General features: G+C 40.7%; 1 protein-coding gene across 1 annotated transcript in view; it reads right to left on the reverse strand.

Moving 5' to 3' along the window:
• Window positions 1–25,894, reverse strand: part of JARID2 (jumonji and AT-rich interaction domain containing 2) — a 209,601-nt gene that overhangs the window by 108,902 nt on the left and 74,805 nt on the right. Inside the window, exon 2 of the mRNA XM_086900497.1 lies at window positions 9,180–9,315. Within this exon, the coding sequence (XP_086756623.1) occupies window positions 9,180–9,315 (136 nt within the window). The remainder of the gene's footprint in view (window positions 1–9,179; window positions 9,316–25,894) is intronic.

The following is a 25,894-nucleotide window of genomic DNA, read 5'->3' on the forward strand; positions in this document are numbered from 1 at the left end:
CTGGGCTCTTTCCAGCTCTTCCTTTTTTTCCATTTTAGCGTATAGCTTGAATAAAGAAAACAAGATGAAGGCTTTCAAAGATAACGCAGTCTTTCACAAACAGATGCAGAACAAAGCACAGGAAATTCTGAGCAAAGTAAAAAATGAATGTTGTCTGTTCAGGGCTTATCTGGAATGAGTTAGCCTCTTAGTGGACAGATCTGAAACATCACACAGTCCTGACTGTGACTGCAATGCTCACTAGCAGTCTTGTAAGGGGAGAAAACAGGATGGATAAGGGTGGAAATTCAGCTGTCTCAGAGATGGAAATTCCTTCAGATGTATCAGAAAAAACACTTATGAGTTAAGCTTGTTATCACTGTTATCTCTTGTTGCCTTAAGTCCAAGGCTTCTGTATCTTTACCTTTGGTGCGACCAAAAACACCCTCAGTATTAAATTCATTTAAATTGGGAAACAAAGAGCATCAAAGGCAGGTTATTGAAAACATGTATTCAACTAATTCTGAATACAGCATCACCTTAACTGCTTGAAATAAATCTGTGCTAGTCAGACACACACACAGAAATTTAAAAATGCAGACACATTTATTACTATGGAAAGCAATCTGCTATGACTTAACAGTATACGTACTCGGCTATATTTATTTTTTGGAAGACATTCACCCACAAGCTCTGGAATGTATCTGCTATGTGATGAACCTCTCATCATCATCAGTTACTTAAAAAGAGCAGTTATTTCAGAATGGCTTCTTGCAGATTTTAAATCAAAAATATCCAAATGAAACCAAACCGAAATGTGGAGGCACGCACTCTGAGCACAGACCAATCTCCCAGGCTGTTATGAGCCATGAAATGAATGTGACTAATTCCTGAAGAGTTTCATTACTCTATAAAGGTGACTGATTTTCTTGCTTCTCACATCAGAAATTCTACATTCAGATGTGGATCAATGACACTTAAAATAATGTGACACCAATCTACCAGTGCTTTCAGTTTACTCCACATCACTACAAGGATCCCCAAACCCATTTTGATTGGCATCCCATATTCTTAGCAAGTCAAGGCCTCTGAACACAGGTAACATAGGGCATTTGAGGTGAAGAGTATGGTACATTGGCAGCTGTGTCAGGCAACTTGCTGAATTGGCTACTGTGCCCATCAGTGGTTACAGAATCTCTGCTTTTTCTTCTAAAACCACTTTACTGCCAGCGTTGACACAATAAGGCTTACAGCACACATGACACCTGCTCCAATTAAACACAGCCTAATGGCCTAAGAAATGTCTTGCTGGAGCAAATAGTTCTGAAACTCTTTCAAACAGCAAGCAATTTCTAAAACACCCCGACATCAAATAAAAACTGCTGTGGAGGTTCTAGGACCCAAGAAAGGCCCTTGAAGGCTGAAAACATATTCTCTCTAATACTCTGAAAGCTCTCCACAAATGTAGTCTTGCACTAAAAGCTCAAAGCTATAGTGTAAAAATAATTAGCAAAGGCCTTATTCAAAGCTAAGCAGAAATCAGAAAATACAGTTCCTTAGGACTGACTACTGTAAACTGCATTACACAGTCTGTGTGTTTTGAGTGAAATTTCTCTCTGCACTTAAATGTGTAATACTCATTTTATTTCCAATTACATTCCTATTTTCTTAATAAAATGCAGTATGCTATTTTGATGACTGATTTAGTGAGATGTCATTCTCATTTCTAAAAATAAGCAAACTAGAATTGACAAAAGGTACAATTTTTGACAGAGCCGGTAATCCTGTGATGTAAAACCACTACAACTTTTTACAACTCTTTTGGATGCAAATACCAGGCAAAAAAGATGCCATGGTGCAAATTTAGGCTGGAGGTTTTACAATTGATAAAGAGAGAATGAAACTGTTTGCCTGTCCACACTCAAAGGTGCTCTCCAGACTGCTAATACAGAAAACAAACCCAAGGCAACAGCTATGCAGAATTACCCTGAGTTAAAGAAAACAAAATTGTTTTCTCTGTTGGTGTCAAAGCCAAGTTTTGTATCATGAAGGGTCAACACAACAAATTTCACCACTATGTAAGTGATGAGTTTGGGTTTTTTTTGTTTTGGGTGGAGATTTCTTGGTACATTTGTTTGTGTGGTTTTAAGGTGCTGAAGGTGGTTTACAGAGTCATACAATATCCTGAGTTAAAAGGGACCCACAAGGATCATCGAGTCCAACTCTCAGCCCTGCACAGCACCATCCCTAAGTCACACCATTCCTAGGAGCATTTTCCAAACATTTCTTAAAATCTCTCAGGCTTGGTGCTGGTGACCACTTCCCTGGGGAGCCTGTTTCAGTGCCCAACCACCCTCTGGGTCAAAAACCTTTTTCAGATATTTAGCCTAAACCTTCCCTTACGCATCTTCAGGTCATTCCCTTGAATCCTGTCACTGAGCACCATAGGGAAGAGATCAATGCCTGCTCCTGCTCTTTCCCTCATGAGGAAGTTGCAGACTGCAATGAGGTCTCCTCTCAGTCTCCTCTTTTCCAGGCTGAACAGACTGGAAAAGACAGTGACCTCAGCTGCTCCTCATACTGCTTCCCCTCAAGGCCCTTCACCATCTCTGTAGCCTTCCTTTGGACTCTAACATCTTTACATATTTATATATTTCTTGTATTGTGGTATCCGAAGCTACACACAGGACTCTAGCTGAGGCTGCAGCAGTGCAGAGTAGAATGGGACAATCACTTCCCTAGACCAGCTGGAAATGGGTTGATTTTTGTTTTGTTTGTTTTTGAGAGAAACACAAACCTAAAACCTATACTTGTGAAGTGCTTTTCAATGAACTTTTAAGCTGAATCTTTTTTTTGCTCATATTCCTGGCAACTGTTGTCCCTTCTAGCATCTGAGATTGTGGTTAGATGAGATGACTGCGCCAGTCCTAAGGCTGTGGTTAGACCAGATGATTGTGCCAAGTCAAGCAGCTTGCTACTATCAAAAGGGATGAGGAGTTTGATATCCTCTGCCTCCAGCTTTCAGTCAAGGTACTCTGGGGTCCCCCATTTCCACCAAATGACCACATGATGCTCACTTGACCGCTTAATGAAGGCGTGTATAGTTCATTAAACTAGAAAAAAAAATTTCTTTTTTAAAATATTTTTCTTTTCCTAGGCTAGTTTTCTGCCACGTCAGTACTCTGGACTGGCTGAACTGCACGGGCAGTCAAATGGCAGAGCCAGCATAAGGAACAAGGTGAAAGGAGCAGGGCTACACCCATCAGCTACTGCTGAACTCTTTCCCATCTTTCCTTACCTTATTTATTTTAGGCCTACAATAACTCAGTCTGCTACAGATAATGCACATGCCTCTGCAGACTCTTCATTGCCATTTTCATTTTCTATTACCTATGATAAGACATATGCAAGGAGGCAAGATTATTTTTAGAATTTGTTTGCCTAGAAATGTACTCAGGAGCAACAGAAGCTCTTTTTAGATGGTCATGAAGTAAGTTTTAAGAAAATTAATTATACAAATTCTCTGCTTCACAGGTTAAAGAAATATCCATCCCTGTTACATATGAGAGGAAAAGGAATATGGGTGTCCTGTGAAAGAAGATTTTCGATCAGTCTTGCTAAACACTGAAATTTTATTAAGACAGGAGCACAATTTGGATGGACATAATCAAATTCAGTTGACATCGCTGAGGGCATAATTTTTTATAATTTTTTTTATAAATGGTGATGATGGAAAAGGCAAAGAACAACCTGTGTCAGCCAATGAACAAGCAAGTCCCTTGCAGGCTGAAAATTAATTCTGTTCTAGCAAACAAAGAAAAGAGATTTGGAAATTTTCAATGAAGCCAAATTCAAACATCCTGTTATTTATTTGTTAATCTTTAAATTCACTTGACAGCAAGCACCAAAGTGAAAGTGATGTTGAGTGCCATGACAAATTTGCTCAAATCCTTATTTTCTGAACCTTTTACTTGAAAACATCTATATTTAATCACAGTTTAAAACTAACCAAAAAGGCTGTTTACTCTGAATGAAAAGGGAAAATACTGCAAAGTTGAAAGAGGTATTTTCTGTTTCTGTAAATGCATTGTTAAAATCCACTTACAGACAAGGGTCCTTGGCACAGTTACAATCTTCTACTAAAGCTTAGGAGACAGACAGACATTACCCACTGTCAACAAATGCAATCTCACATCACTGATGGAGTGAAAAGCTCCCTAGACAAATGTTAGCATAAAACCTTCTTGCAGTACTTAATTGCAGCCTTCAGAAATAAGAGAGATGAAGTTATCAGTGTATCTGAACCATCACAGTGAATGAAGAGGGCTGCTTTCTTGTTCAAAATTGAAGGCTGAGTAGCGACCCAGCCAGGGAAGGAGACCCACACCATTCTGAGCACACAGAGGCACAGCTGAAACAACAGCACTTCCCCAAGGGCTGCCATGTTTTCATCTGCAGGAGTCAGAAGAGAAGAGACATGGTCTAAGGGAAGACGTGGTTCCCCAACTGGCAGCTGCTGCCATCCCCTCTTAGTTAGCTTTTGGCAGATAATATGTGGCACTGAGCTGAAGCACCCAGCTTAGCAATGTTTAGGCATTTCTACCACATCTGTTGTGATTTTCATGCCATGCCTGGAGTACCATCTACACGGCAAGGGAAAAGAGGTTTCACCAAGAAGCTGAAGTCAGATGAAGACAGTCCCATGCCACCCTATCACTGGGCACCTTCCTTTCAACATGGCTCACTGGGGAGCATGCACAGAAATCCTCATGCAGTGAGCAGAAAATAATTGAAAATACATGCATCAATGACAAAAAGTGCTATTTTCAGAATGCACTGCTGCCTGCCTCAGCTGGCACAAACAACCAGTGCAGAAGCCAAGGAACGCGCAGATCTAGGAAACAGAGGCTGGTGCTGCCACTGGGTCTGGCATCACAGTCCCACCAAGAACTGTCTCAGAGCCTCCTGCCTCTCAGTGTGGAGATGTATCAGTTGTGGAAAAAACAGCTCTCCAACAAAAGTCATGTGAACTTTTGTGTGGGGATGGCTGAGGGCAGAAGCAGACCAGTACAAAGTGGTGCAGTCCCCATACCTGGAGGTTTTCAGGACACAACTGGATGTAGTACTTACTGCTGCCGTCTAGTTAACAAGGTAGTGATCAAACAAAGGCTGGAAGTCTTCTCCAACCAAAATGAGAAAGGGGCACCAGAGACTTTACGGTCCAACCATCACCTCCATCCACATGCTGACATGGCTCCCACTCCATTTAAAGAACATACCTAAAATACCTAAGTTCCTTTAACAACCTTAAATGTAAAATGAAATCTCTCAGAATAGCAAAATTACTTTTTTTTTTTTTTACTCACCTCTTTATTTACCTAATGAATGAGACTTCAATTTCTGCCTCGAACCAAAGCATTCCCTCACATATGTTTGATTTCCCAAACAGATTATTCTTGCTGTGAGATTAAGCTAGACAACATGTTTGGAAACTGCCATGACACCTTTCTAGGACAAAGTATAGCTGGTGAAAACAAACTATATGCTTGAATAATTCTAACGTCTAGTTTGTCATCTCTGTAGATTAACTAACCATCTTAAACAAATAAGAAAACTTTGTCACTTTTTCCATTCAAGAAACATGCTTCTGCAGCACAAATTTATTTACTGTGAATTTTGAAAAACAGAACTTAAAATAATAGGTCATAAAAGTTTGCTTTATGATATAGCCTTTTGAGGGTCCTGGATTTACTCTCATCAACAGAATGCAAGCCATTATTACATCTTTCATTGCCTTTTTTATAGCCCTATCTCACATTTTAAGCTGCACAAGAAGAAGACAATTTCCCAAAGGACTTAGTTCTCGTTTTAGATAAGGATCTCTGAAAATTGGTATCACTATCCCAAACACCAATCCCTGTTCTTAAAATCCTAATGCAAATGACAGGCAGCAGTAATCAAAATCACTAAAGAGGTCCCACTGGGTTTTTCCAGCGCAAGACCTTGTTTCCATAATCAGAGCTCCAGTATAACTTTTAGGGCTGCAAAGAGTTTCTTGACAACCAGCACAAGCACCTCCTTCAAATTTTATATTCCCAAGGACTGAAGAGGAACATGCAGGAAACAAAGGCATACTGTAGGGTGTTGTTCTATATACTCTGCAAATATCCAGAGTAAACATAAACACACATGCAATATAACCATTGATATGACAATCAGAATATACCCACTTGCCTTTCTCTTTAATTGGAAGCACTTAAATAATAGGATTTCAGACACAAACTGAAAATGGCAGGGTTATTTTCAGGATAACAAGTAGATCTAATAGTGAGACAGAGAAGACAGCTAAGGCATTATCATACATACAAATTCAAAAGTAATTTTAATTTTTATTTATTTTATGGGGTTTTTTATTATTATTCAGAGAGGCACAGAAGTTAATTTTCTCTGCACCACCACCAGCACATCAGAGCTTGCAGAAACTATAATATAGAAAAGACTTCTATTAATGGGTTCATCTTCCACATTTAAAATTAATTTGCTTTTCAAACTATCAAAGAGGCACCATTATTCCAGCTACCAAATCATTAATGAGACTACTGAAATCACTGGATGAAATACAATTGACAGTCATTTTCATACAAGTTTAGCTGCAGTTTCACTAACTGCAAAGGAACTTTTATAGCATGTTTATCAAACTTCATCTGCTCCAAATGCATAAAAACTTCTCAAAGACACAAGTTACAAGGAGCTGGTGTACCTTTTTGCCTTCCTCTATTGCTCCAAAGAAATACTTTTTAATAAAACAATTTACAAATGGCAAGTCTAGGAATCCATAAATTTAAGGAATGGCAGTTATAAAACTGGACCACAGAAAGTCTCTCTGCATTACAGATGGTGGCACTAAGATGAAATCCTGCTACTCAGCTGTTTGCAGTCCCCTCAGCTACTAGAAATATCCAATACCAATCTATACTCCTGCACAGAGCTGGGAGTTAAGAGAGCCTGAATCCCCCTTACACCCTTCCTTTCCAGTTTTGAAAACTGCTGTATTTGCCAGGTGCTGAAAGGTGACCTATTCGATTTTCAACAGTTACATAAATAAAGGAATAAAAAAATAGATCACTCACATAAAACTATATTTAACCCCATGCTACCCTTTGGAGCAACATGCAAAAAACAAAGGATGTGGCCTGAAAGTTGTACAGACGACACATACAAGAAAACATTATTTTCTTCCCACCAGTATGAAATCTGGGATCTGAGACTCATCCTTAAAATACTACACATTTCCCTGAATTCAAAATAGCTCAGTAATTTCTCAGGATGACCTGTTTTATTCTCAGTCCATAGAGACCCATGGATTTGAAAATACGTGGCTACTTTTTTTTTTTTTTAACGCAATATTCAAATTGATCTTCTTGATGTCACTGCACAATATCAGTCCTCTTTCCTTTTGCTTATTTTTCTCTGCATAATGAAACATTCCTCCAATTATCAATGGCAAAAAAAAAAAAAAAAAAGAAGCTTTTGGACAGAGATGTTGAAACAGAGCAGGGCCAAGACAGGACTTTTAAAAAATAATTTAGCAAACAGAAAGAGCAACATGGAATATCATTCTGGCTCAAATAAAAAACCCCAACCCTCAAATGACTGGTAATCTATTTCTGTGAAGGAAAAAAGCTCTGAAGATGTGAGCTCTGCAGCTGCCAGGTGAAGCCAATGGCATACTCCATGTCTGGTACCTGCATTGACATAGCATTCCCAGCCAACTCACTTTTTATCTAAGCTGTCTTTGGAGAAACTAGACACCATGAAAACCTCAGTCATCCTGTAACCTGGCACATCATCAAAGCCTCCTAACACACAATTACTGTGCTTCATGCCTTTGGACTTTTTTCCTTTGACTAAACAAAACCCCCACAATGGAATAAGAAACTTTCAAAGAGAAATTGTGTTTGACAGAAGATCAATGATGCAGAGGTGTTGCAGGGAAAAAAGCCAATGCTGTTTTGTGTACACCTCCAAGCTTATAAATGCCTTGCTCTTAAAGGTAGATGCCCCTTCCCATCAGATCAGTACTTGATATTATTACTGAACTCAGAAGTCTAAGGTCTTCTTTAATCACATTAAGGAGTTTGCAATTTCTTACTCAATACAGTGACTTTATCATGCTGCCTGTAGTTATATCCAGCCATTCCCCTAGTTTTTTGCCTTGTCGGCAATAACACTCAGTGGAATCTGACTCACCATGTCAACAAGACAAGCTACATATAAATATGAATAACCTACCAAGCAAGCACCCAGCTGCTGCTCCAATGCATTAGCACATGTATAGTTATGCACATGACTAAAGGGAACTGCCATAAACCTCCATAAAGAAACAAATAAGCTCTTGTGAGTGAAAACTGTAAGCCTGCCCAGAAATCTGAATCCTGCTAGTCATCACTTTCAAGGCTCAAGCCAGCATGACAAAGCCTTTTCAAGTAAGGGTCTAGGTGAATCTGAAAGAGACACGGTTTATATTCACCTCTCAGGACACCAGCTTTTTTAAGCAAGCTTTGAGGGAATGGGGAAGCAACAGATAATAACTGACTGGAGCATTAAAGAAATAAAATTCAATTCCTTTCAGCTCCTGTCATCCAAGCTTGTCTGCATCTCCTTTTAATACCTTGAAACAACTGCCCTGTGAACTACTAAACTATGGGAGTCCAATGTCACAGCGCTTGTGTCCTCTCAGCCCTTTAACTCTGTATGGAGATCCTATGCTACTTTGCCTGTGGACTTGGATCACTCCAGACACAGATGCTAGTAAGCCAGTTTCTTGCTGCTAAATTACAGTATGTAAATTCTGTCCAGGTGTACTTCCCCAAGGTAACTGCAGCCAACCACCTCTAAATGGTTACCTTCTCTGCTGACGTACTAAGCACATCAGGAAGCAGACAGACTACAAGAGCTCCTTTTCCCTGGATTGGCAGCCTGTCCTCGTCCTCCCACCTGCCCTCCACCCTGATCCCCATCTAAATCAGTTAACCAGAAACCAAAACATACAGATTCTTCAGCCCAGGCATCTCAAGCACTCCAGAAACAAGTTCCTCTGTTCAGATCAAAAGGGCACAGACTGGTACACTGGTCTCCCTCCCTGCTACAGCATGGAAAAAAGACTGAGTTCTTCCAGCAGTACCCCAGAGGTGTCTCACCGTTCACTGCCTTGAGGCTCCCACTAATGCCATCGCTGTGCTGCCGCTTCTGTGCATTCTTGAACTCCTTCAGTGATAAATAAAGGACCTTCCGCACCACCCTCTCCTCTGACCAGGGAATCCCATCACTGTCATCCTAAAGGAGGTGGAAACAGAAAAGAGACATTAGTTGCATGCACCTGAAACAAAAGCCAAACAAACCCCCAAAGCCTATGGCTACATAGATTATTTTTAATTCAAGAAAAAAAAAACCAAAACACCGAAACTGAAGAAAAATACTATGCAAGAAAATGCAACCTGATCAGTTCTAACAGAGAACAAAAATAAGTATTATCATCAAATCAGCATTAGTGCCTCTAATCCTTTATTCTGCAAACAGCAGTAGGCATGTACCAGGTGTTAGGCAGGAGGTAAAACTTAATTGTTAAAATCCTTATAATGAATCCCTCACGGAGAAATTTATCACAGCCAGGAAGTGTTCTCCCAGGTAATTAAGAGGAGGGGAATAAAAACCCCAACAAAACATTAAAATGAATGTTCCAGAAATTGAAGAGGCAAGTTTGATGAACCAACTTCTCTTGTTGCTGTTTTGGCCTTCATTTGTGCCTCTTCGCTCAGGTTATATTTTTTTTCCAGTTTAGTGATTTGCATTAACTGCAGTGTTAAAATGAAGTTGTATATTGATAGTGGTGAAGTTATTCTGAATTTATTTCAGCATAAAGCCAAGTAGAATTTGGCTCATGGGGCATATGCTTTCTCCTTTATTTTTAGGAGACAAATGCTGCTTTGTCAAAAGGAATACTGGTCTACATCTAATTTACCACTTGCTTTAGTAAAGTTAAAGATTAACTCCCTGGAAAAGTATTTCCCTCAAGCCTTTAGCATTCAAATAAATTACATAAGCAAATTGATATAAAGACATAAGTGACATAGGTAAGTCATCATATTTTCATAAGCCACATAACTGTCTTGGGGTCTTTGGAAATCACTATTTGAACATTCTTACCCTTCAATTCCTCAGGGGCTACATCATTGCCAAAGCAAAAGATTAACATTTCTACGCAGACCTTAAGTGCTAAGTGTACCACAGTGTACTGTCACTAACACTGGAAACTCCACAAGCCCCATCAGAGATCCCCACCAGGAGGCAGGAGAGCTTAGACCATCCACGTGCCAAAGAAAAGACAGACACTGCCAACTTCTAAAAAAAAAAGCATCATTTAGGGTGACCAGTGATAGCCTTTTCTTTGCTCCTCTAGTGACACATTGGCATCGAGCTGCTGAATTGTGATCAAAAACTTTTCTATCCTTCACCCTCCCCCCCAGAAAATTCTAGGACAAATTATTTATTTGGCAGGGGTTAAAAAACAAAACAAAGAAAAAAAAAATAAATCCCCCCAAAAAAAACCCCAACACAATGATTGCAGTGAAAGCAGCATGCATTCTGGCAGCAGGAAGTGCATTTCACACGAGGGACAAGCTATTACACTTTGAAGATGCCTGAGCTATGCCCAGAGAGTTTTAGAATACAGTCAGCTCTGGGCCAAGAAAGCGAACTTTGTAACCCAACACCCACTGCAACCAAAAAAAGACCAAAAAACCCCCTCAGCAAGCATTTTAGAAGGACCAGTACATCCAGTTATTTTGTCAACAAAGGTTTACACAAACAGCCCTGGCTTACCATTTTGCTGCCAACACAGCTTCAGTCCTAACCAGAAGCAACACTAAACACGAGGGCTGCAGCCCAATTTTAACAAAGTTTGCCCAAGGATGCCCTCATTTACATTCCCACCAAGGAGGGCCCAATGGGACATCATGTGTTTCTGTTTACACAGGAACTACTTAAATCCTTAAGGGAGTCAGGCTCAGTTAGGAACAGATATAAAAGCACCCTGCCCATGTTAGGGGGACAGGCCCGTGGGCATCACTCACTCCCTTCACTGGAAGCTGCACAAAAACACCCATCGGTTCCTGATCTCACTGGCCCTTCAATCCCAACAAAAACACAAGAAAATTTAAGAAAAAAACAAACAACAACAACAACAAAATTTAAAAAAAAATAAATCCACTCTCTCACAATGTCTCACTGCAATGAGAACATAGCAGCTTTTGCTGCTTCAGTAGTGACAGGGTAAAACCTGCTGATAGGACTGATCTATAAATCAGCATGTGCTGACCACAGGACCTGTGCCCTGGCACCAGCTGGCTACAGTCCCTCCTGTGGAAGGGCAGGAGGTTCCCACAGTCCCTCCTGGGGAAGGGAAGGCGCTCCCCACCACACACCAGTGGCCTCTGATCTAGGCCACCATCCTGTGAAGATCATGAAGTAATCTCCATCTCCCCAGGAAATATGCTGGATGCAAAAGCATGTCGTGCATCCGCCTGATGGCAAATTTTCCAGCAGCTAAGGTGTTTCCCTGGTGTCGGCTGGAGGCCCCAGCAACATGCAGGACATGGTCCCAGCAGCCTGGGGGCTGCCTGGGCATCAGTGCCACCGGCAAAGAGACAGGTCCCAGAAGGTGGGAACAAAGACCTCAGCACCCCCTGAAGCAACTTCACACCACACTCAATTCCTGGAGCTGTAAAACTCCGGGAGTATTATCTTCGTCTGCCCTGTGAAACAGCAGTCTGCCTCCAGAAATGCACACGGAGAGTCTCTTCACACCAGAGCCTCCACCAGCCCAGCTGCGTCCAGGCTGCAGCTGCTGTCCTGCCTGCACTGCTGTGCTGTGGGCTTCCCCTGCACACAGCACCCAGCTTGAAAAAAAGTCTTCAAGATCTCCTACACCGTGTGCTATCCGAGGTCAGCAAAATAAGGGGCTAAGCCGCGGCCAACACCTGTATTCACATGACTCCACACTGCAGGAGCGATAAAGAGGTTTCACAATCTCCAAGCTCATCTTCCCTGGAGCCTATGGCACAAAAGCAGTCGCATGCTGGAGAGCAGCTGACTCAGAGCCCAGCTGAGCCGCAGCTCCCGCTCCCGACACATTTAACCATAATTACATGGGTCAGATCGCCTCTGCCTCGCCACCCCAGTGCAGGGAGAGCTGTTGTGTGCTCGTGTGCCTGCACTGCACTCACACCACCACCAACTGCAAGAGTTATCTCACTTTAGCAAAACACACACACAACCGCTTAGAAATATGGTCAAGTGAAAGCCTTGAGGAATTTAATCTATGTAACTTCTCAACACCACCCCGTCACCCCCACCCCCAAGCCAAGCTCAAAGGGACTGACTCAATTGCTGCTTTTAAATATTTCCACAGGGAGTAGAGATTTGTTAATAGATGGCTCTCAAGGCTGGCAGAGAGGGGTATAATAACATCCAACAGCTGGAACTTGATTCAGAAAAATGTAAGACAGAATTAAAGAACAATTTCTGCAACTGTGCAAGTAATTAGCCATTGAAACGACTTATGGGGAACTAATGGATTGTCCATTATTGACTCAGACCCAAAAAAGGACTAAATAACATCTTAAACTGTAAGTTCATCACCACAAGCCCACAATCTCCACTGCGCAGGTTAGCTGAAATTATTTCTGCCTCCCAATATGACAAGAAGATTATCTTATAAACTCAGAATAAAACTAACAGATGCAAACAACCAAGGAAACTATGAGACAGAATAAAGAAATACAACCCCATAATTTCCTTTAAATTAAAAAATATCATGCCTCCTTCTTGGTTATGCCATTTCAGGGAACCATACATTGCACATTTATGTCTGAACTTCAGTACCCATAATGCATGTTTAATTGATAAATAACAATAATGACATATATAATATACATTGATATAGAATGTGTATATAAGAGAGAATATACATACAAGAATATAACAAAGAAATCAAAATGTGCACCACCTGTACCTTTCACTATTCATCTACAGCTTAGGTGCTTGTTCCCTGCAGTCCAGCTGTCTTGTGTGCACATGTGGCCTGCACACAGCCTTCCTATTTCCAAAATTATACTCAAATCCTAATTTTTGAAAAGCAGAAGAGATGGGGCAGAGTTAACACCACCTGCTGGGCAGGTGAAATGTCAGCCTGAAATCATGAGAGCTGCTGAGCTCTTTGGGCAGCAATGGCAGCACAACTCGAGCTTCTCCCTTCATTCATTGCAGATACAGCATTCTTCAGCCTGGCCCAGCCTTGCCTTAAGCAAACAGGAGTCACAGTTCACAGGATAAAACAAAGCTGGAACAAGGGAGAATGCATGCAGCACTCCATGCTATTTGCTTTAATTTTTATGTAAATACTTTTACAGCAGTGATGGTTTTATTTGAAAAGTCAGGACTTTGTAAGGTACAAAGATACTTATAAGCATGTGTGTTATGACTCAGTGTGGCTGGCATGTTTCCAGCTCTCTCTTTGGGTCTTTCCCAAGCACGCATCTCCTGACCTCATTCTTCATGCCAGGTTGCAAAAAGCAAAACAACAAAACACAAACTCCCTCTTTTTTCTTTTTCCAGCACTGCATCCAACACTCTATTAAAATCACTGTGGCACCCAATGCCCTAAATGAATATGCTTTCATGGCTCAACAGCCCCCAGAGAGTCTTTCCTGCAGATGTAAGAAGGTCATTTTGAAGCAATGGGAAAAATAAACCACAAGTTTCTACCCTTTCCTCAAGGATATTTTTGAAGGAGAACTATTTCAAAGGGTGGTTTTGACTGTGTTTATAGCGACATAAAAAAAAATACATCTTTTGCATGAAAAACAGACAACACATTTTCATATATCATACAAATTACTTTTTCAGCTGAAGGACCGAGATGGAAATGTTTGTTTACTAGATTTGAGACTTGCAACAGATTTTTGCCTTTTGGCTGTATATTATCAGTGGAAAACAGTTATACCTGTTGTTCTCTAAAAGTCAGACCAAAGAGGAATTGGTGGAAAACCCAGATTCACCTTCTGTGCAGTCTTGGGTAAGTTACTGCTGCTAAGTGTGATTAGCACTTACTAGCAATTACCTTACTCATTTACAAAGCCTAATTTCTCGGTATGTATATGGCACAAAGTGAACCTCATGAGTAAGTGCTAAGTCTTACTGCTGTTTGCACACACGTACTTCCCCTGCTGCGTTAGCAGAGGTCTTCATGGTATCACAAAGTTCCATCTGCCTCCTCGCCACCCCAAATGCACACTGCAGAGGGAAACCCCAGTGCTGGCCCTTTGCTGCAAGCATCCTCTCGGAGTAACCTGCAGGACCTAGTGGGCTGTTCCACGGCCAGACAGCAGAAGCTCTTCTCAGCACCAACTCCTAGCAAAAGTTTGAAGTTCCAGGGTAACAATTTGAAACCAGACTGTAATATATTCAACTGAAGCTCCATAAATAAATATTTTTTGCTCCTTCTGGCAGTTATCATGCTTCTTGGACTTCTTACAGCCAAGCAGAGCATGGTGCAAACTAGTTATATATATCCACAGTAATATCCTTGTAGTCTTTCGCTTACTATCAAGGTCACTCCACTCCCTTCCTCTCAGAATAAAGTTCACACTTATTTAATATTTAACCTTTTAATCAAGTCTAACTATCCAGAGAGGATGTAGCAGTTTCTCATTTAAAACAAACTGCTTATATTCAGTGAGAAAAAATAAAACCTCATGAATGGCTTAAGTTGATGAAGATTGATACAGCTTGGAGACTTTATAGTGGAGTGACTCATGCCTTCTGGAAAATGTAATCTGTTCTGTCTAGTTTAGGAAAATAGGTCATGTTTTAAAAATGTGCTAACTAACATGAAGAAAGGGGAAATTTCCTTTATTAATGGCTCTGTTTTAGCATTTAAGTCTATCTGGTAATTATAGCTACTTTTTCCCCTCGTACTTCCAGAAAACTTCCCCAAAGAACTCGTTACATTACAGCTCCTGACTTGAAGAACCAAAGCTATCACAGCAAAGAAACAGTGGAAGAAAACAAAAATCTCTCTTCTTGCTTTAGCACTTCTCCTACAGCTTTCATCCCCTGCACTCTCCTATTGGTCTGCACTCTTTCACTGCCTTCTGCTGCACCAGGGACTGCATTTCCTCCTTTCAGATGAATTCTGAAAAGCAGCATGGGAAACGTTCTGGTTTTTGGGTCACTAAAGGCCTCAGGCACTTTTAAGCCCAGTGAGCTTCAACCTGTTCTTGCAAAAATACATTATGGTAGAAGAGTTACAGTCAAAATCTCCAAATACAAGTCATTCCCAGAAGTGAGGCATAAAAAACAATTCCTAAATTTATCTTAAGCCTAATAATGAAATATTTAAGAACAGTTGGTTCATGTGTTATTTGCTTCTCCTACGTAAACTTTAAAGGCCTTGATGATGTTTCTGCACCTCTAGAAAACTATTACTCAGTATGAAACTAGTGAAAGCTTACAAGCTGTCAACTGTTTCCCATAGTGGTCCACCAAGATAAACACTAAAAACAAAAAACCCAAATAAACAAAAAAAAAACCCAACCAAACAAAAAACACACACAAAAAAAAAACAAAGCCCAAACAACTACAGAGTAAAGACAGGTCTAAAGTTTCTTAATTTATCAACTTGCATTACAACTTCAACAATCTCATTGATATCACTGACTCCACAGTTATGACTTCCTTAAGCCAGATTAGGAATCTAAACAACCATTTTGCACCAAAAGCATCTGAGTTTTGGGACCTGACATGGTGATAGTGTACTGGTATAAAGAGGTATGGAGGTGTAAGGTAATTATTCAGACTGAGGGAGTGGTTTTGATAACCAGCTTAATTCACCTGGCCCCACATTGGATGCACCTGCTCCAAACCCAATGCCAGCATTAACCCTTACATGCCTATTTGAGCAGTCTGATCAGAAGAATGAAAAATCTCATTCCAAGACAAGAAAAATTACTGTCTTCATCCAGATCAGCTTCCTTATTCCTAACCACATGACCAAAAGGTGACTATTGCTGGGGCAGAGGAAAAAAATGAGCTTGTCCCTTTGCACAGCAACTCACACTTGGAGGGATGCAAGCACATCACAGCACTGAAACATGACAACCATGATAAGGGGGAGAATCACAGATGGTATTCAGGGAATGAAAACAACCTTGCTGGAATGTATCTACTTGGAGCCCCAAATATCTCACTGTGTTCTGATGACCCTTACCCACTTTTTCGAAAAGGAATTGTCTATTTTAGAGAAGTGAAAGGGAAATAAAAAGGGGTGGCACGGCATCTATTACAGGGGCAGGGCCTGCAATGATTCAGGAAGGTCACAGCCTGACAAGGTACAATTTTCTGTTTGATCATCATTTGTAGACAATTTATGCCTGAGCCAAAGCTCTGACTTGATAAATAGATTCTTATGGTGCTCTCTTCAAATGAAGGGAACATCTCCTAAAAGGTATACTAAATGATCTTTGAGAAGGTATGTTGTATACAAATACATCACTCCCAGGCAGAAACCAAAATAATTTAAGCATCATTTCCTGTGTTGGTGAACTGGTCTAAATCTTTCTCAAATGAAAAAAAAAAAAACAACAAACCAACCTGATGGGTGATATTTACATTACATGTCTTCACTTCTCTGAAACACCATGAAATAATGTATATTTATCTTTGATTACATAGCAGAAAGGAAAAAAAAAAAAATACAGCTGAAATTGGATTAGAAACTTCTGCTGAAAAACAATTTATTGCATAACACGACTCTGACAGCCTGGGTTTCTGGCCACCAACTGAGCCTTTATAAAAATCTGCTGGGCAGCTGCCAAATCAGCTCTTTGAGTCTTGGCATGTCCGACATCTGAGACAGTAGTCAAGGCAGCCACATGTCCCGTGCCATCCACAGCCCCGCGCTTTTACGGTTAAATGGTACCGTCAAAGAACAGAGTGGTATGAGCCATTAAGCACACAAAGGTAAAAAAATCTCCTGCAGCTGCGGATCTGACAACTCTGATCATGCTGCAGAAGACCAAGAGCTACAACAAGAATTCTTCTTTTTCATGATCTGGCATTAATTTGAACATAAAAGTAGCTTAAGAAGAGGGGGAAAAGAGAAGCAAGAAAGGTAGCAAGCTCCAAAAAATGGCTACAGCCCCAGCTGAAAATCACTGCCATTTATAAATTTCACATTCCAAATATTCTTACTCTGTCTCCAGTTCTAATTAAAACCTCCACCAAGTACACTTCAGATAGACACATAAAACCCAGTATGCAAAGAGTATTCAGCAGCTCAAGATAATTAAATTCAAATATATTCTTTCTAATTAATTTAATTTTGATTCAGTTCCTTTTTTATAAAGGTGTTTGAGCTCCAGAATGCAGTCATATGAATATAGTCCAATAAAAAGCATTTTCTGCAGTTTAAATGTCTGCTAATAAGACCTACAGATGTGTATGGCTAATCCAATCCTGCTGCATATTGTCAATTATATTAAGACTTTTTTCCACCCTCAACCAGAAAGCCTGATCCTCAACTTGAAAAATACTAACCACTTTTGCATGCCAAAATAGTGTATAGGTAGTAGGGAAGAGAGAAAGATAAAATGGTGAGTTATAAATTTGCCTTCAGTATTAAGATGGGAATTTAAAGAGATCTAATTTTTTGGTGTCTCAGAGCATCTGAAAAATTGTTCAGCGGTATCAGTATTTTAAAGAAGCTGAAGAACTATTGATGTGTTTAGCATCTGTTCTCACATGTACAACAGGAGGTCTGTGCTTACACTATTTCTTTCGTAGGACTGTGTTACCTAGATGCTGAAGCCTTGCCCATAACACAGGAAAAGTTCTGCTCATCTATCTGCTCTCTAGGAGTATAGTAGTGTGTGTGTCTATATGCACACACATATATATCTATATATATATCTAATCTCATCAAAAATGTACATCTGTGAATACATAATTCAGATTGCTGCCTCTGTAAAATAAGTACACCATCTCAAAGCCTATGTAGTTTAGCTACATTGTTTAATTTAGCTGTGCCCATCAGGAACATGATGTCTTCTAGGCTTAAGTCTGTGGATGGAGGTCCCCTTGAAAAATCTGGGAAGGACACTATACCCCTGCTGGATGACCCTGTATTCACCCCCACTTAAACCTTTCCAGTATGAATGGGTTTCGCTGGTGTAAGGGAACCAAAGAGGAAATTCTGGCTCATCTGACTCACTTTGATGGCGCTGTAGCAGCTCATGCCTACAAGAGTAGCTCTGCCAACAAAGCCCTGCCAGCCAGAGGACCATGGCCAGCCGTGAAAAGTGTGGCATTGCCAAAGCTGGGGCATGACAAACTCTGCTCACAAGGTAACTTGCGCTGTGATGGACCTGCAAGTTTGCAAAAACATGGCCCAAAGCAGGTCTGGGTGATGCAAGGAGTCCCTTGTCTTAGCTCGGAAATGTTTAACTTGATTTCTTCCACTTTCATGTCAGTCTACAGGATGTCTGTGTTTCAGGCAATCATCAGGTTTAAAAATAGATTTAAAGAAAAAAAAAAAAAAAAAGAAATAAATCTGGTCAATCTTTTAACACAGGGAGGGGCAATGACAGTCAAATATACTGAACCTATTGCTGGGAAGCCTCAGGATACAGGTGACTGAATCAAATTTACTGAGCCTGATGGGGAACCAAAGAAGTTGAACTGACACAGGACTCCTAGGACAGACACGCTGATACTGCACTAGAAGTGCAACATGTTGATTTTGCTTGATGTATTACCCAAAAAGGGAGATTTCTGTAAGAATGATTTTGTCCTGGTTTATGTTCCCAACTGGAAGAATATCCTTTAAAGCCAGGAGGGAAGTACCTATTGAAGCTGGAAGATGGAAACTAAACCCATACTCTTTGCTCCTAAGCCAATTAAAGGGCACATATGAGGAGACTCTAAAGCTACTTTAAATGCATTTTCAGGTCAGTGTAGTTATAGCAGTAAATTTTCTGCACAATGATAAGTTATATAATCAGTGGACACCTAAAATCTAAGGGTTTTACAAGCTCACTCTTCAGTATTCAATACATCTGACTTCCAAAATATTACTCAGCAAACAAGTCAAGAATTTCAAACTGAGCAACACCAAAATGCTGCTTTACCACTCACAAGCTCCATGAGATCTGTATGGGTTGGCATTCAATCCCCTCATCCCTCCTCCACTCCCTGATCAATGGCAACAGTCAAACTTTGCTGGAGATATCAGAAGTACATCAAAGACAACCATTAAGCTTTTAAGTGCACTAATTGACATTTTAGCACTTACAAATCCATCTATGTGTTCTATCACTCAATTTAAAAGACTTGATACCCCGCCTGGTAAGAGTTCCCTGTGTTTTTAGAGGCTAGAGGGGAATTTTCAAAGCTATTTTTTTTCCCCCTCAGACAGGATTTTAAAGAATTCAAATTACAAATATAATGCACTTCAAAAAGTAACACATTTCACAAATTTAAGAGCTCTTCCATAAAAGCTGTAAATGGCATCACAGCTATAACTCACAGGCTTCTAAGCTCCAATGAATTCTGCAGCTGTTGCAGCACGTTGAAGCCAAATCATTGTTACCTTCACACCACCACAACTGAAAACCCCAGCTATGATATTACTAACTGCATGGTGCTACATGAAAAAGAGGAGGGAAAAAAGGAACCCCTGCATGATTTTGCAGCTCCTTCTTTCTTCCCTCACAAAGCCAGCATAAAACAGATGCTAAAACCACAAGGGACTGCTTTAGGTTTTCCTACAATGACTATCCCACAACAGGATCCAGGGCAGCATTTCAGAACAGCCATCCCCATGGACGCAGTAACATCAGAGGATACTCCCTTCCCCAGGTACGGTGACTTACAGCAGACAAGCCACTACCTGCAGCCAAGCCCAGCCTCTGATTACAGAGGAGCATCTCAGTGACAGCAGGTCCGGACCCTTCTTCTACTGCAGACACACACCAACACATTCACCTTCTGTTCTGCTAGAGAAATTCTCATTCAGTCCCGATATTTAAGGCAACAAGAAAGATCGAATTAAATTCCCAGGGTTTTAAGCCGTTCAGTTCATTGCTAGATCTATTTTAGGGTCTGAGGCTGCCAGCCACCCCCACAGAATCTGCACACTAAACAAGGCTTTTGACAGGCTTGTTTATACCTTCTGCAGCAATCAAAGGCAAAACATTACAAATCAAAGAACCAGGAGACAAATACAGTACTGTGTATAAGAGAAACCTCAAAAAGCTAGCCAGCAGCAAACCTGCTGCTCACTGAGCCCCGCGGAGCAATATGAGATAACACAGGAGAACAGAAATAGATAGTTAAGTAAGAACAGGCTTGCGCTGTACACATATGCAAACATCTGCAGGCAGGACCTCTGAAGCACATATCCATCAAAAGCAGCAGATGCAGAATCACAAGAAAAGGAGTAGGGAAAAAAGTACTAATTTTCTCCAAAAGTACCATGGAGGAAGGCCGTAATTTAAGAATTCCAGTTTAAAGACTGCAGGGGACTTCAGGTTTTTATTGGTACCAGAAAAACAACGAAGAAAAGAAGCAGGTGTGGACCATGTACAGTATTTCTGAGGCTGGGATTTAAATGGAAATGGCAAAGGCTGCGTTTTGTGACATGGATGGAGTCCATTTCACTCAGTAACACACTCACCGTGAACTGCACAGGCCATACTTCAACAAACCTGCCACATCAAGGAAGCATCTAAGATGTATGTTAAAATTACACTCAGAAGAAATTCAGTAGTACACCTTTGCTACTGTGTTCCTTTAAACCTTTCACCTCTTAAACTGCAAGTTCAATGTCAGATTATAAACACTGTAAAAGCTCATAAAACCCAATCATAAACCTGCCAGCTCATTTCAAGATTATTTGCTCTTAGCCTTGCAAAAACATCATAAGCAGTACGAGAATTGCATCATTTTCCTGCAAACTCTCCAACCCCCCATTTGCATCAAGCTAAGGGATGGGCAAGTGTTACAGCCTTACCTCAGAGAAAGACCTTTGCAGGTGACTTTCATAATAGATCACCTGCCTGCTAAACCGTTCACAGCAACATCCCCAACACCAGCTTCTGATGAAACCACCTACTACTTCACCTTTCTCTTGCAAAATCCAGCTTTGCACATTACCATCACAACTGATTGAGACGTGAAAACCTTCTACAACCACAGCAGGAACAAATGCAAAGTTGAGACTTTGGGACAACTCTGTGGGGGCACCATGTAGCAATGCCTACCTCCAGCCCTCCCAAAAACAGAGCCAGTGGCCAGAAGCACAGGCTGATACACACCTCCCCACACATCATCAGCATCAGGTGCTGGCTGTTTGCATTAGCCTGCTGTAGGAAAAGAGGGGCACTTCATTATGTGGGCTGGATTTCCTGCATGACCAGCCACATCATTTCAGCCCTCCCAAGGGAAAAGACTGTGGGCTTGATGGAAGCTGTCTGTTGCTTCTCTGTGGAAAAGAACGGTTTTAGTGGAATGAAATTTTCATGGGGGTCTAGACAGAGCAGGGCTCATCAAAAACAGGTTTCTGCCAAAGCATTGCAGGAAATGGCTAAATCGTATCTAGCAATACCACAGTGATGGTTATGAAGGCCATTTGCGATCAAGTCTGTGATTTGACCGTACCCACAGCACTGACAATAAACTCAACCCAAACTTCACACTTTAAGCACACAACAAACCACTTCGGCTTTCAGCTTTGCTGTGTGCTTAAAAGGCAAAACAGGGTAGAGACAGAAGAAGGAAAGAGAAAAATGAAGACTAGATTAGACCAGCCCTGTATTTTTAGGTGTGGATCAGCTCTTGCAGTCTCTTGGCAAATAAGGTGGCAACAGTAAATCATCTAAGTTTAGGAGCTGTGTTTCTGTTTACTTTAATTTGCAGTCTATTCAGTCCACTGTTTTGTTAGCTCATTCATGAGTAATGATGGAACTGGTGCCTGAATGCAATGATGGACAGTGCAGGGCAGATATATCCACCCAAAAAGGGAACCAACCTCCTCAGCTACCAGCCTCTGCTCCCTGCAAAACAAGCAGTCCTGTTAAGAGCCCACCACCATTTCTGTGACACTGTGAGCAGGCACAAGATTAACCATCTTTAATTTCAGCCCACTGCAATTCCTTATCAAAAGGCCATGACAGATACAAGGAGGAGGAACAGACTAGTGGTAACTATAGTCCATGTTGTGGGCAGGCACAGATTTGGTAGCTTGATTTTCCTACTGGAGCAGCCTCAGGTGCCCTGGGCATGTGATCACATCCAGTTACATGAATGCAACAACCTTTGAGAGCAGCAGCTCCAACAGGATGTGGGGATGGAGCTATGTCTGCCTTGGGAGAGCAGATCATGCTGAATATTAATTAAATTTAACCAAAAAAAAAAACCCCAAAAAACCAAAAAACCCACCCCCCAAAAAAGTTTAACTTGTTTAAATGCCTTTGCATTGCTGGGTGACCTACTCCTCCCCATGACTCCTGCATCCTAGCCACTGCAAGTCGCTGCATACAGATGTAGCAGCAATGGTACGGCTTAATCAGTCAATGTTTTCACAACACATATTTCTAATATTAAGCACTTATTGAAGACTTAGAAGTTACTGTGTAAATATTTGTATTATATTATACTGCTAACGCTTCCTCACCAACTGTGGAATTTTAAATCTATCTCGTCTGATAAAGCTTTATTTACATATCACACTGCTCTCGATACTCAACAAAGTGAACTGACTAAATTTACACCAACTCCATTGAAGGAGTACTTGTCAGGAAAGAGCAATTCAATGATTTTCTGTCTCTCTTGTGTGACCAAACTAAACCATAGGCAGTCACGTGGTTTGTTTTGGGTTGACATTAACTGTTTTCACTAGGCAACAATGCTTCCAGGAAAAGCATTGCACAAACGCACCTTGCTCTTAAAACATGATGCAACCAGCAGTCTACACTGAGAGCTATATACTCCCAACACAGAGTCTCTGCTCAAAATCTGAGAAGCTGCTGGTGCCCACTGACCTTACATCCACAGCACTGCTGCAGTCATTTTAGCCCTCCTGAGGCACTCCCAGGATGCTTCAATGTCCTCAGGCACCGAAATAGTCCCGGGGTACCAAACAGGAGAAGCAGGATTTCAGCCACCAGTTACACGTGGAGGCAAGCAGAGTTTGTCACTTATGTATTCAGGTCAGATTATCACCTCCCACTATTTTACAAGAGGGGAAGGCCATGAGAAGCTGCCAACGCTGAGACAAGCAGTTAATGCTTGGCAAAACACGATCAACACACAACCAAAAACAAATGCAAACACCATTATTAGTCCCAAACTACCTTATGTGGAAAAAATAACAGCCACCAAAACGTAGTGAAAAAGATGACAGATTTAAATGGCCTGGTTTCCCACACAAGCTTAAGGAAATAGTGTGCAAACCCCTTATCCTGTCCCTCCCCTTCTCCCCCACAAAAATCCCTAAAAAGCAAAAGAAAACTTATGGGACTTCATATCAGCTCCAACAGTTGATATCAAGTTGATCATCACATCGTCTTTGAAAAATCTGAGTGTCTAAAGCACTCACAGTATTGAAGAAAACCTAATAATCTGTTTACTCATTGAATCTAACTCACAGATTTATTCTTTATTTTACATACAGAAGGAATATTTACTCTCTGATGAACTTAGTTAGACGTGCACAATCATATGCTGAAATGGAAAAAAAATGGAGTTGAAGTTACATGCTACCTTTCGACAGCTCTGCCAGCTGGAAATATGCCATCAATTGTCTGTTCCCTACGTGACTCGAAAGCAGAGGAGTCTGCTTAACAGAAATTCACTCAATTTCACCTTGTTTACTTCAGGTTTAAGAAAACGGCTGGGAAGAACATAAATTAAATATTTTTCCTTTTACGAATATCCTCTTTTCTTCATAACATGCCTTTAGTTTCATACCAAATTTATGACATTTTTAATCCAAAGTGTTACGGAAATTGGGAAGAACAAAGTAGAAATGGATGTATTGGAAGAATTTTTTTTTAATTTCCAAATCTGAACAGTATCATACTAAGAAAAAGTAAGTACCTCTAAGCATTCTGTATGTGTTACTGCCATGCTGTGCCTTCAGTACATATGTGCATTTCTGTTCTGGAGAAATGTGTTCTGCTTCCATAGAAATTCACAGGCACATATAAACAAACAGCAGAAAGCAACAGTTTTTTTGTCAACTGGTTTATTCAAGAAAAACAAAATTCAGTATGTGTCACTTTTGCACAAGACTTTACCCTAACTTCTGCTATGCACAGGAAAGGACAGACAGACATACACACCAAAAAGTACATGTATTGCCCACAAGCTGCTGTGTCTCAAGACAGCAGAGCTGAAGCTCTCTGTCACTCACAGCCTCCTGACAGTGGGCCAATTCACTTGCCCAAGCCTACTACAGATAAATAAGCAAGAAACATGCTGTACACAGACATCTGTCTTTTTTTTTTTTTCCCACCTTACCAGTCAAGAAATGCTATTAATACAACAATTACTTAACCATATAAATCTGAGGCTAATAAAAAGACTGTGCTTTGAGTGACAATATCTACTTTGCCATCACAGAACTAACTCCTTTTTCCCTACAAATAAATGTTATTATCTGGAAATTGAACCCTGAGTGGTGAACTAGTAACTTGCTTTCTTAGACACTTCAATACATTAAGTGCTTTGCATTATGGACAGATCAACTGCTCATTCACTAAGGAAGGTTACCAAAGTGATGCTGTAATCTCATTTAGCTGCCCCAGTGTTTACCTTCTACAGGCAGTCTTGGATAGCAGGGGGAAAAATCCAAGCCATGCAAGAATAAAGCTGGGACATTTCAAATGTGGAATGAGAAAATATTTACTTCTCAGGTTAGAGATCCTTTTGCTCCAGCTACCTCACCAAAAAAGTATGGTGCCAGAAGTATGAGAAGGTAGAAAGAGATTTACAGACTGGAAATGTTTTGAAATGTAAATTAAAAAGGCAGCAAATCAAAATGCTGTGAAAATTACTTAACAGTTAAACAATCTAGTGCAGTTTACAGCAAACGTCATTGGATAAAAATTTGGATTCACAACCAGAAATACACACAAGACCAAGGCAATGAAAAGGAGCATAAAAAAGACATGAATCACGAAGTTTGAAAGCAATCATTCCATTTGCACCTTTTCTCTGTGTTTCTGGCCTGTAACACTTGCCAGGGATGGCAATCTGGCAAGATTCTCATAAAAGCTCTCATACTTCCTATAATAATAAACCCTCTTATTCCTGCTGCAGAAGAGGTTCTGAGCTGAAAACTCCTGGAACTGGGAAAATGGACAGAGAAAACAAAAAGCTCAAAATTCATCTCCAGAAGGACTGAAAGGGCAGTAGGAGAAAAACAAACAAACAAACAAAGTTACTGGTACAAAAATAACAGATTTTGCCTCAGTCAGGTAAAAACCATGAAATGTTAATTTGAAAAATACAGTTAAGAGAAATAGGACAAAATAATTGGGAAGCAGGAAAGAAAGGCTGGATAAAAGGCCAGCACAGCGCTGGGAAATCCCCAGCATATGTCTTGGGTGTGCAGAACTAAACCTAAAAAATGAAGCACTCCTAGACCTCAAAGTATTTAATATTGCAAAGTTGCATATAGTACGCCACTGCTGAATGCCATGTCCGATTTCACCCACAAATAAATTGTTTTTACGTGGAATTTCCAGGAAGTAATGCATGCTTGTCTGCTTGTGCTGAAATTAGGCCTTTTCTTTGC

This window comes from Cyanistes caeruleus, chromosome 1, assembly GCF_971803275.1.
Source record: "Cyanistes caeruleus chromosome 1, bCyaCae1.hap1.1, whole genome shotgun sequence".
Classification (NCBI taxonomy): Eukaryota; Metazoa; Chordata; class Aves; order Passeriformes; family Paridae; genus Cyanistes; species Cyanistes caeruleus.